Here is a 12,893-nt window from a genome sequence, read left to right on the forward strand (position 1 = left end):
TTATCACATAACCTGGTCGAGATTAACTTCAATTCCTCGGTGAGTCACCATATAACCCAAGAATTTTCCTGATCCCACACCAAAAGAGCATTTGGAGGTGTTAAGGCACAGCTTGTGTTCTCTCAGTATTTCAAAAATATTTCCGAGATCTCCCACATGCTTGGACACCACCTTGGTCTTCACTACCATGTCTTCTATATAAACTTTAATATTCTTGCCCAATTGAGGTTCAAACATCTTAATCATCATCATTTGATAGGTGGATCCTACATTTTTCAAGCCGAAGGGCATTACCTTGTAATGGTAGTTTCTAGTGGGAGTAACGAAAGCTATCTTTTCCTGGTTATCTAGTGCTAGCAATATTTGATGGTATCCTTGAAAGGCATCTAAAAAGCTCATCTGAGGATGGCCTACGATAGCAACTACCAGTTGGTCTATCCGAGGCATAGGAAAGGGATCTTTTGGACAAGCCTTGTTTAAATCCGTGAAATCCACACATACTCGCCATTTTCCATTCTTTTTCCTTACTACCACAGTATTGGCTAGCCATTTAGGATAGAAAACCTCTTTGATAGCCCCCGCCTGCTTAAACTTTGTTACCTCATCTTTGACAGCATTAGAATGTTCTTTAGATGAGCGCCGATGAGGTTGTTTTTTGGGTGTAATAGATAGACTGGCATTCAAATGGTGGCAAATGAAACTTGGGTCCACTCTCGGAGCTTCATAAGCATTCCACACGAATACATCCACGTTTTTTCTCAAGAATTCAATTAGCTCTTTTCTCTCCCGGGAAGGCAGCTGGGAGCCGACTTGAAAGAACTTCTCCGGATCATCGCCAACAACAACCTTTTCTAGATCTTCGCACTTCGCTTCCTCGGTTGATTCATTGTTGGATAGTACCGGAGTTCTTGATTGCTATAAGTTCCTTTCAGCAGAGGCCGAGGACTTCGCGTTGGGCCTATGCAAGATGGCAGCCACCATACACTACCTAGCCATGGATTGATTTTCTACAATCTCTTTAACTTGGCCGTTGGACGGATACTTCACCTTCTGGTGGAGGGTAGAAGAAATGGCTTCTAAGGCATGAAGCCAAGGCCTGGCCACAATAACTGTATAAGGTGAATAAGCATCTACCATAATGAAGTCCACTTCCACCACATCCGAATCGGCCAGTATGGGCAGTCTAATCTAACCTCTTAGAGTAACTGTCTTCCCCTCGAAACTTATTAGTGGGGAATCGTACGCTGTTAGGTCCTCAGGTTTCAAATTCAGCCTCTTGTACAGGTCGAGGTACATTATCTCGATAGAAGTTCCCTAATTTACCAACAATCTTTTCACATCGTACCCCCCTATCCTGAGTATGACCACCAAAGCATCGTCATGGGGTTGGATAGTTCCGATCTTATCGTCAGCCAAGAAGCCCAGAACCAACGGGGCCCCTATTTTGGCTCTTTTTAGTTCTGAATTGTTGTCTTCAGTTGATAGCCGAGCCACAGACATCACTCTGGAGGGACAGGAACCGATCCTATCGGGGGCAGCGAAGATGACATTAATCATTCCTAGAGGAGGTCTTGAAGAAGAATCTCTCCGAGGATCCAAACCTGTCTGCCCCGCTTGGCCATTAGAATGGTGCAACAGCTGCTTCAACTTCCCTTCTCAAACCAGCTGGTTCAAATAGTCCCACAGATTCTTGTAGTCTTCCGTAGTGTGCCACTGGTCCTAATGATATTGGCAATAAAAGCTCTAGTTGCATCTCAAGGGGTTTCCAGCCATCTTGTTTGGTCATTTGAAGAATGACTCGTTCTTAATCTTCTCTAGAACTTGATGCACTGGTTCTCGGAATACTGCATTAACGGTCTGGGTGTTGGTAGACCCTGATTGTCCAGCAAAATCTCTTCGAGGCCGGTTGTTATTGATTCGATCTGACTTGAAATCCCTTCTCTCCTGAATGATAACCTTAGCCTTTCCTTTACCCAGTTGTTGGTCTTCCTCAACCCTTTTATACTTGTCAGTCCAGTCCATAAGCTGACGTAGGCTGGTGACTGGTTTTCCTGTTAGGGACTTCCTTAAACCATGCTCGATTGGGAGGCCACTCTTGAAGGTACTAATGGTGACATCCTCAAAGTTACCATCTATCTTATTGTACATCTCCCAATACCTGTCCGAATATGTTTTCAGGGTTTTCCCTTCTTGCATGGACAAAGACAATAGGGAGTTTAAGGGCCGAAGGACCTTGGTACATGTGATAAAACGGGAGCCAAACGCCCGAGTGAGCTCCTTGAAGGAATTTATTGAACCCGTCCTCAAGCCATCAAACCATCTCATCGCCATGAGTCCCAAACCGGATGGGAACACTTTGCACATTAAGGTTTTGTCCTTAGAATAGACAGTCATTCACTGATTGAAATAGCTCACATGCTCCATCGGGTTTGTTTGCCCATTGTAGATGGTGAATATTAGTTGATGGAAACGTCGAGGAGGAACTGCCCTTTCGATCCTATGCGTGAATGGCGACTTGGCAATCTGGTTCAAATCTTTGCTCATCACATCATTTCCCAATCCTCTATGAATGGGGCTTTTGCATTGGTGTTCACTATGGTGTGCCAATTCATATGAGAAGGATTCGCTAGGAGGAGTCCTTGATCTAAGTCGATCACCACTATCCTTCTTAACGTTGGAAGAGGAATTAGACAGGGTGGGAGTTCGTTTTCGTTGTGCATGGCGTAACTTCTTCTTAAGCTGGTCAATTTCCCTTTGCATGGCTTTATTGTGTTGTTCTTGAGAGACGTGACTCCTAACTCAAGAGTGGCTTTTGCTTGTGTGTGTAATGTACACGCTGCCCTCCTAATCTCTCCTACGCTCAAGGTTGGTGAAAGGATTTTCACTTTGAGATGCTATGGATTCTGCCTGTTGTGAGCCTGAATTTGCCGTAGTTGACCATTGTTTTCACAATCACACAAGTTCTTTTCACAGACGACGCAAATTGTAGGGTCCCAATTTGTGGCCCAAGCCCAAAATGTATAGGATCTTGACCCAATGAGCTCATTACAATAAATTTGTAGAGAATGGGTCAAAGAACTAGGCCCTAATGAGTTGAACAACGGCTAGTATTGTATTAAATGACAATCAAACACAAATAAGAAATTTTTTATGCCAATGGACTTTCATTCCAAGGAGATCATGATTGTATATATTAATCACAGTTGGATATAGAGAATTTATATTCTATCTCTATTTTTCCCATCCTCTTCTCCATGAAGAGTCTTTCACCTTATATATCCTCCTTTGGACCATCTTCACCCTACACCTGTTGATCACCCAAGCCCTTATTTGAGTACCTGTCCCATCAGACACCCTCTCTAGTTTTTTGTGAGTTATGGTAGCCAAGGTAGCACTGTTTAAAGGTCTTCTCCACATAAATGCGACCAAAAAAGTAGTTACAGTGCATTTAATGCGGGGGTGACAACTTTTCCTTAGATATTTTTAGGTTTCCTTCCTTCTCATATGTTCGTGAGGCATATCTCTATCATTGGAGCTTCTTGGAGGATTACGCTAACTAATGGAGTACATATTGTGAACTATATTCATCATATTTGAGGAGGAGTTCCTCCTCGGACAACCTTTCACTTGTTCCCCACCTTTGAGACTTTAATTGGGAACATTTAACAACTATTTGTTTCTCCTCGGACCTATCAATGTCCTCGGACAAGACCTAAGGCCCAATATACTATTTTGGGCCCTCGCCCCTATAATCATTTTCATCAAAAATAGTTTATGGTCGAAAAGAAAAAAAATACAAGTACTCTTTTCATATTTTCATCCTTCTTCTCCTCTTTCCTCCATTTTTTCCTCATCGCTCTTACTAAACACAAATCACGGAAAATCATTGGTTACTCTATCCTCTATCTTTCATCCTCCCAACCTAGCAGTAGCTTGACATTAACTTCACCTCTAGTTTCACTTACTAAAACTATATTGTTGGGTTAAAATAGATTGACCCCGGTTAATTAATTCAATTTCCCAAATTGATTAATTAGGTCAATTTACATGTAAATCGTGGAGACAACAACAAATCACCAAATACACTAAATACAGTGGAAATTAAATTGACACGGTAATTTTTTGACAAATGGAGAAAACCTCTCGCAATGGAAAAACTTCACTGGGTGAATTTAAGGTCACCACTCCCAAGAATTCACCAATCAATAATTAAGTAGTTACAAGTATGAGGGATTTTACTATTACCCTGTCCTATCCCAAAATACTAACCTACAGTTGAACCTTTTCTCCAATACCTAATTGAACTTGATATTGTAGTAGCCTTCTTTCCTTTGTTGCACATATCTCCAATCTGTGACTAACTCCAATAACTTAAATGATTGTTGTTGACTGCAAAGTTCTTCACTTCATCAACAATAAAGATCAAGAAGCACTTGGTTACAAAACCCTATGGCATACAAATGTAGTTGCTTCATACAGAGCATATGAGTTCTAGGTCTCTGTTTCTGTACATAATGACTTCTAAAATAAGCCATATATATGACTAGGGTTGTGAGAAAAGAAACCCTAATCAAATGAAGACTTCATCAGCCGAATTTTAGATTTGGAAATTCTGAAATTGTAGATCTCGATATATCGAACTTGTGTCAAGCTTCTCCATTAATCCTTGATAGAAGCATTTGTCGAGCTTGTGTCAAGACTTAATGAAATAGTTTTTCTTCACTTGTTTCTTGAAACAACCTTCATGTCTTTAATGAAACCACTTGATATGTTTGAACAACATACTTCTTGATACATTGAACTTCACTTAGATCTACCAATTTACAAGTTAAGGTGCGTTTTGTCAAATGATTGGCCAATTTCATAGAATATATGACCCTAACATATATCATCAGCAAAAAGCATACACCAAGGAACTTCCACTTGAATCCAATTAGTGAGCTCATTCATCTCTGTGAAACACCAATTTTTGTTTTTGTCATTTTATAGAAAAGTTTGAAAACCAAAGATAAAATGATAAACCATAATGATAGACACTAAAAGTCAAGAAATGATTGCCAAACAAATTTGTATATTGTTTCACATTTCTGGTTCTTGAAATAGAAATTTTGCAGGAAAGGACTCAGAGCAGTATTACAAGGTGAATTCCTTTTAAGCAATCAGCAATATTTTTAAATGTTAACTGTGTATAACCTTTTACCGTTTATACCCAATACATATCAAATAGTACAACGCACACTTTGCTCAGGCATATTTCCGTGTGTATAATATACAAAGAGGATACATTCAACAACTATTCAGTCTGTTCTCCTCTAAATCATAGCTTAAGTGCTCTTTGATGATACCAAAGATGGATTGACATGGATGAGAAGTTGACATCATCATCAAATGCTAGTACTTTCAGATTTTGGAAGCTGATCGCAGTTTTTTTCAGGAGCCCATCCAATCCGCTGCTTTTCATTGTCGTAGATCACCACCTTATCCTGCATTGATATGTCTTACAAAAACCAAAAACAAAGGGGACCAAAGGGGGGTTTCAGTTTTGGATGTTTGATATTATTATGTTCATGGTTGTGCTCAATATGTACCAATAATTACCTCCAATGATGTTCAAATTCATCCCTGCTGTTCCATTTAGAATTCCCAAGCAAACATTTTCCTTGTGCTGGAATAGTATGTTAGTGTTTTGAATGTATGTTATTTACTTGCAAACAGAGACAGAAGTGAAAAGAACAAGGGAGAGAATTAGGGTGGAACTTACTGAGATAATTAAATAAGCTTCAGGGGGCAGTTCAAACTGAGTATCTTTCTCATCATTGGCGAAGCTCAATGCTATGGGCTGGAAGTATTCCCTAACATCGTCTAGGCTTTTGAAAGGTCTTTCACCTTTCCAACAAAGTGGGAGAATCTCATCATCCAATGCTTCTTTTAAGGACTTTCCAGTTAATTCTTCCTTCACCTACAAATACATTTCACAAATTTTTTTTTTATAATCTGTAACGTATATCTATAAATCAAGTAGTTCTGAAAGTTTTGTAGTGAGAAAATCACCAATGTTGGAAAATATTTCCTAGGCTTTGATGAATGGAAAATAGAAATGAAGAATGAATTTGAGATCGACATAAACTATGATGGAAGAGGAAATGAAGCATCTATTATCGTTTAGCAATTTAGGAGTTTTGAAAGTAATTCGAAAATATTTAAAACAATTCAGAAATAATTAGAGAAAACTGGTGCCAGAGCCTTATCCATATTATGAGTACAATTTCTGGTGCATTTTTAACACTATAGTTTGGAAAACAATATTCAGAATGCTTTTCACTCACCAAAGTAATTAAAGCTTCATAAGCCGGAGGATATAGGTAGGTGTAGGAGCTCCCACTGTCAAACACTGTGAGTAAGTTTTTAATTCCAGTAGGCTGCCCTCCAAATTTGAGTTCCACCCACCCAGGTGAGTAATATTCACTGAAACACATCACAAATAGAGTGTTTGCTATAATAAGAGAAAAATAAGAACTATAATGAGGACTGTTTAAATTGAATAGAAGTGATCCAGAGGGGCTAATTACGGAAGATCACTTGACATTGATATCCACTGCACAAGTGAAGAATCATAATGGTCGTCCCCAAAAAAGAGATATCCTCCCCCTCGGACACTTATACAATGACCAATGATATTTCTCACCAAACCATCCCTACTAAGCTGCGATACAATGCTCAACTTTCCCTTGCCAAGGCCAAGTACACCGTCATTGGGATTTGGAAAGGGACCAGGAGTTTGATTATATCCACAGCTGCAGACAAGAAAAAATTCATAAGTAACAGTTTGCATAAGCAACTCATGACTAACGGGATAAGAGCACTTTTTCATTCATCCGTAGCAACACTTAGTTATAATCAACAATCACCATGCATATATGCAATACAAAATTATATGTCAGTATCAAATAATGATTGTGACCTGTCATGGATAGGTCCACTTAAAAATGTAGTGGGTATGGTTAGTTTAGTTAGATGAGACAATAATGCAGTTTTATGTATGTAATGCTTGGTTACCATGTTAAAACATGGCCAGCATACTTCGAAATGCATTCTTTTCAGCTTAACAAGTTTTCTTGTGCTTTTCTCCTGACATAGTTACATTTAAGTTCCAGCTTCATTTCAATTTCATCATTTCTGGTTCCTAAATGGCAAATATGAACAGCCTGATCCATTGATGGACCGCATTACCAGGAAAAGAAAATACAAAATTTGCAATTTACTGTTTAACTTCATCTCTCTCTCTCTCTCTCTCTCTCATGTTTGTGTGTGGGTATATATATATAAGATGTGAATTCCCAGCAACTATATAGTAAAAAATAGGCAGGTATCGTCTGGATTTTTAGAAGTTGAAAAGAGCCTTTCTTTTCCCTCTTTGTTTTGGTGTGGAGTTTAAGAGAACCATCATAGTGTTACAAAGGTCAAAAGAGAAGTTCTCAGCAAATATTGCTACCATATGGAGTAAAAGTCTCAAAGAAAATATGTGATTCAAATTATTCTAGTCACCATTTGGGAGTAATTTGTTCTTAAGCTGCTTTCACAAAACTTGCAGCTTCATATAAGAACTCTTATAAAAAGACAATATGAAAAGCTTACAACAAAAATTCTATTCAAAAGCTTCTTTCTCTTAGATTTCTCTCAAAACAAATTTAACGAAATTGAGAATCGAGAGCATGTAAAAGTAATTGAGATCAAGGAAGCAAACAAAGTGACCAACCCAAGGGCTAGAGAATGTTCCAATTGTGTTCCATCTCTAAAGTTGAAGGAAAAAGCATCCTTGACAAGGACACCCCTGGTTGAACTGCCATCTTGAAACCAAAGCTCATAGTCACATTGCTTTGTTGTTTCACATTTGTATTCAGGAGGGTGTAAGGATTTACAAACTGGATCCCCACAGAGTACCGGGTTGTTGCTAGGCTTGTAATGTGGATGAGGTGCCTGGAAAGAAAACATAGTAACATATTGTCATTCGGGTAGTGTTTGTTACACAAATATTGTTATACACCCATTTTTTGAATTGAAATCATGAATTAAAGACAGGATTTCAAACTTTAGCTCGCCATTTCAAATTTTTTTTTTTTTTTAAATGTGTATAATAGTGTGTGTAACATGGTTTGCAACAGTTTTTACTTTTTATCCTTGTCATTAATACTAGTTACTATCACCAACATATATGAGTTTTAGAAACCAAAAGGCATTAAGGATAACATGACTTTCTAATAACAATAAGGATAGCATAAACATAGAGAAGGCAATGATAGTGACAAAATTTAATAGGAAATTAGGAAAAGACACGAGATTTAGAATAACATGAAATGAGGGATATCTGGGTTGGTGGAAGCAATGAATCAAGACAATTATTTGGGGAAATTACATTTTTCAACCCTAAACTATATCCATGCTACACTTTGCTCCCTAAACTATCAAAATACACTATCGACCCCTAAAGTAAAAACTTCGTTACACATAACCCCTTGCAATTTGTTTTGTTGCTAAGTCTAACCGAATTTAGAATTTTAAGACAAATGTACCCATCTACCTCTGTTTTGGAGAGATTGGTAAATTGGTTTTTTAATACTTAATTTTGTCATACTTAACACCAAAATAGACTTCAAGGGGCATTAAAATGGAGTTAATTATAACTTTGGGTGGGGGGGGGGGGGGTCAATCATGCATTTCAATGGTCCAAGGGGTTAAGTGTAAATAGAATATAGTTTAAGGTGAAAAATTTTAATTTTCCCTAAATATTTAAATTATCATAGATTGAGAGTGTTAAATATATGAAGTTGCAATCCTAAACAATCCCAAGTCTGTTGTCTGGATTCAAACTATCTAATCCTACTTGGAGTATAAGCTAAGCAATCTAAAGTCTTAAAATATAAGCAGAATAACCATAATTCTACTTGTAGTTCAAGTATTGTTACTCTAGGATTTTAGGATATCATGGATTTCCATCAATGAGTTCATTATAACACGGAACTATGAAGATGTGTCATCAAGGACTTTCTCCTATGGATGTGGACATCTAAGATTGAATTACGTTAATTCTTTATTCTCTCTCTCTCTCTCTCTGCCTTCTTTAAATTCTTCTTCATTTTTCCTCAGACACTTTACAATTGTGTCTTCTTCATTTTTCCTCAGACACTTTACAATTGTGTCAAAGCTATGTCCCTGTCACAACTTTTCTAAACGGTATTAGAGTTATGTTTTCAGGTCATGTTTCATCTTTTTCTAACAGCTACAATGCACGTTTCCATGATGTGAGTCATGTGACTATATTCTCTCTCTCTTTCCTTTTTCTTGTCATAATATAACCATTAGCATTACTGCGTAGAGAATAAACTTAATTATGCATGCTTATAAGAAAAAGCAATGTAAAAATTAGAAGAAAACAAGATAGAGATCTTGTCATAGCAATTTACCTTGGTGAAACTCTGACAGGGACCTTTAAAGTCACACTGGAGCCATGTGAGGTCACTACCGGTGTCAGGATCAAGAAAGTATGGCTTTGAAGGCTGGCCTATGTTGAGGGTAACGTCAAAGAACCTACAAAAATCCAAGTGTTAAATACAAATAAATAATACAAAATAAATAGAATAAAAAAAGAAATTTGTTTCTATTCAAATAAATAAATATATAATATATAAAAAAATAGAAACAATAAAAAATAGAAATAAAAAGGATTAAAAAAAAAACAATTAGGATTAGGATGACCTAAAAGAATTCCGCATCGTGAACTATGTACCACGCACAAAACTTAAATGAGTGCATGAAATCCCACCATGTGAAGCTTTAATTTTGCATTTAGCCATTTTTTACCTCTTTTCTTTAAATTTTTTTTGCTGTTACCCAAAAGTTGACATTAACTTATTGTTATCTCATTAATCTCTCATTAATTTTCTGAGCTTATACCATACATTTATCTCTTCTTCATGTCTTTTAACATATCCACTGCTTTAGTATTAAAAACAAAAGCAAAAAAATACTAATACTACTTAAGAACTAATAGTAATAACTAACCAAATATGGCCTTTGGAGAGATAGAGAGACACGAAAATGTTGAGGATTGTTAAATGAAACACATTGTTTCACTATCACCAAAATAAAAGACATGAGATTGACAAAGTATTTGTAAGAGAGAGAATGAGGAATCTAAGAGGCCCCCACCTCCATCATACACGTCTCCCACCACCATCAAGTTACCTAAACCCCTACGGGTAGATTTTTTTTTTTTTTTTTTTTTTAAAAAAATTAGGAGCTTAAAAATGATTTAGGTTTGGGAAATTTGGTTGGATAGTTTTTGTTTTGGGTATATAAGTAGAAAGAATATTTTGTGCGCAATGTAAAACCATATTTTACCATGGTTTCAAATAATCTATAAGACATATGCATACACACTTGCCCACACTATGCCTTAATGCCGCACTATCGATGAATAGAAGATGGTGAGAGAGTTGGGTATATTTTCAATTAATGGTATGCAATCTGTTAACACAATACAAATTAGTTGATTATCATGGTCCTATTACTCTTTTGCATTTATTTTTGGTTTCATGATTTTTTTTTTTATAAAAAAAAAAAAAAAACTATTGTTATCTTGAGAATGATACAAATGTGCAGTGAAACTACTAAACTAATTGGTAATCTCTCTCTCTCTCTCTCTCTCTCTCTCTCTCTCTCTCTCTCTCTCTCTCTCTCTATATATATATATATATATATATATATGTTTCCTTAATTTAATTTAGTTTACTTTTTCTTTATAATATATGTACAACATTTTTCAAAATCGTCTTACATAAAATATCACAAAATTATCCGTGCATCACATGAGCAACTTACTAGTGTATATATATATATATATATATATATATATATTTTTTTTTTTTTTTTTTAAAGGGCGCAAATGGTAGAGTATGAATTTTTGCTATGTGGCACATTCCTTGCAAACTCTCAAGTGCCACATCGGAAATAATAACAAATTAATATTGACTTTTTGTTTCATTTGATTTAATTTTTCAAGACTTTTCTGATTAAAAAAAAAAAAAGATTCTTTGTTTCTTTTGATTCAATGATTCAAGATTTTTCCTCCCTCATACATACAGACAAAACGTTTTGCATTTCAACCAACTATTTTCACCTTTTGCATTTCTATTCCTTTATATACACCTACCCATAGCCCTTCATGTCATTCCATGTCAAATATACTAAGACAAAAAATGATATCATTTACCTTCAATCTTTCAACGACACCTACTTAGCTCCAACATTGTTATTCCATTTAATACTAACTCGTATGAGTTGTCTACAACCAAGGAAGGGGGCTTGCATTTTATATTGAGTGACAATAGCAATTATGATTTTGATGTTGAGGTCGAATGTTGTGGACTTGTAGGTTTTTTAAAGGCTATAATTGACTGTGGGTGTTTGGGACCTTGATGTGGGAAAGCCATAAGTGTATTTTTTTTTTTTTTATTGCTCATTACTTAAACTGAAAAATTATAATGGATATGTGCATGCAATTTTTAATTGTTGCTTCTTATGATAAATTCATTACTAGCAAAGTTATATAGCAATTATGCGATAATATATGTAAAACATTCTTCAAAATCATCTTACATAAAACATTACAACATTATTTGTGTATCGCATTGGCTTACTAGTCTATATCTACATATGTCTAAAAACTTGTTGAAGGCCAAAATTTCACAAGAAAGCCCATTCCATGAAAAGTAAAGAAGGCCCAATTCAAGCAGCAAGAAGAATCAACATTAAGGCCCTATTTATATTCAGATTTCCAGCAAAAAATGCCATTAAAAAATCCAGCAAAATCCAGTGAAAGAACTGGGCCGGGATACCCAGAGGCTGCTAGAGGCCCGGGATCCTCGGGTAATGCAGCACAGCTAATGTGGGATTGAGACAGCTCAAGAGAGGTACCACGAAATACAAGAAATGAAGAACAAATATGTCATTCTCAAGTACCCAGTGGTGCAGCAAAGAATTAGAAAGTATAAAGCAAACATTCATGAACAAAGGAGCTGTACCACAAGGAACCAAGAATGAGAAAATCATAAGTAGAAGCGACTGGAAGGGAACTTTCAACCCAGCAGTAAAAGATTTCAACTATTTGGGAATAATGACAGCAAGGAAAGACAACCAAAAGCTGAGTCTGAAAAGTAAGAAACCTTGAAAAAAAAGAGATTGAAGGTCAGCTGCCCAAGGATGCTCCGGAATGGAAAATCAGCAAGTGACTTTTAGAGAAACAACACTAAAAGATGAAAACTATGAAAAAAAAGAAAAAAGACTAGCCCCTGTGCAACTGTCACAACACGAGCTCTAAGGGGCAAAAGAGAGAAATCACTAGTATTTCGGAGCCCTAAAAAACACACTATAAAAGGAAGAGAAAACCCATGTTGAAAGGGGGGATTTTCAGTAAGAAGAATATCATAACAGAGCCATTAGAACTCTGTAAAATTTAAGAAAAACAGAGGAACGTCTCCCGGTATCCCAGAAACAACCACTATAACACATACTTGGATTCAAAAGGATTCAAACTTTGCAAGTCTTAGAGGCTTGGATAGCCATCGAAGTCTGTAATTTTTATGCTTATTTGAACCTTGTATCACGTCTTAGTGAGTACATTTGTAATCCACAATTAAGAAAAATAATGAAATATCTCATATTGATTTGAGGATTTCTAACAATTACTTTGCATATTTCTTTATTATATTATCTTCCTTTACTGCTTCTTGCTGCTCAATACATATATTCTTGCTTGTTAATTTTTCCTTTTACTCAGCCAAAAGCTGAGTCCTTTGCTTAAGCAAAGCCACTCAGACTTGAGTTCCAAATCCCAC

General features: G+C 36.3%; 2 protein-coding genes across 15 annotated transcripts in view; both read right to left on the reverse strand.

Moving 5' to 3' along the window:
* Window positions 1-12,893, reverse strand: part of LOC126703714 (aspartic proteinase Asp1-like) — a 37,225-nt gene that overhangs the window by 18,369 nt on the left and 5,963 nt on the right. The window lies entirely within an intron of this gene.
* Window positions 5,053-12,893, reverse strand: part of LOC126703713 (aspartic proteinase Asp1-like) — a 29,546-nt gene continuing 21,705 nt past the window's right edge. The window contains exons 3-9 of the mRNA XM_050402773.1: window positions 9,462-9,585; window positions 7,757-7,977; window positions 6,570-6,794; window positions 6,327-6,465; window positions 5,762-5,959; window positions 5,599-5,665; window positions 5,053-5,497 (exon numbers count right to left, since the gene is read on the reverse strand). Of these exons, the coding sequence (XP_050258730.1) occupies window positions 5,385-5,497; window positions 5,599-5,665; window positions 5,762-5,959; window positions 6,327-6,465; window positions 6,570-6,794; window positions 7,757-7,977; window positions 9,462-9,585 (1,087 nt within the window). The 3' untranslated portion in view covers window positions 5,053-5,384. The remainder of the gene's footprint in view (window positions 5,498-5,598; window positions 5,666-5,761; window positions 5,960-6,326; window positions 6,466-6,569; window positions 6,795-7,756; window positions 7,978-9,461; window positions 9,586-12,893) is intronic.

This window comes from Quercus robur, chromosome 10, assembly GCF_932294415.1.
Source record: "Quercus robur chromosome 10, dhQueRobu3.1, whole genome shotgun sequence".
NCBI lineage: Eukaryota > Viridiplantae > Streptophyta > Magnoliopsida > Fagales > Fagaceae > Quercus > Quercus robur.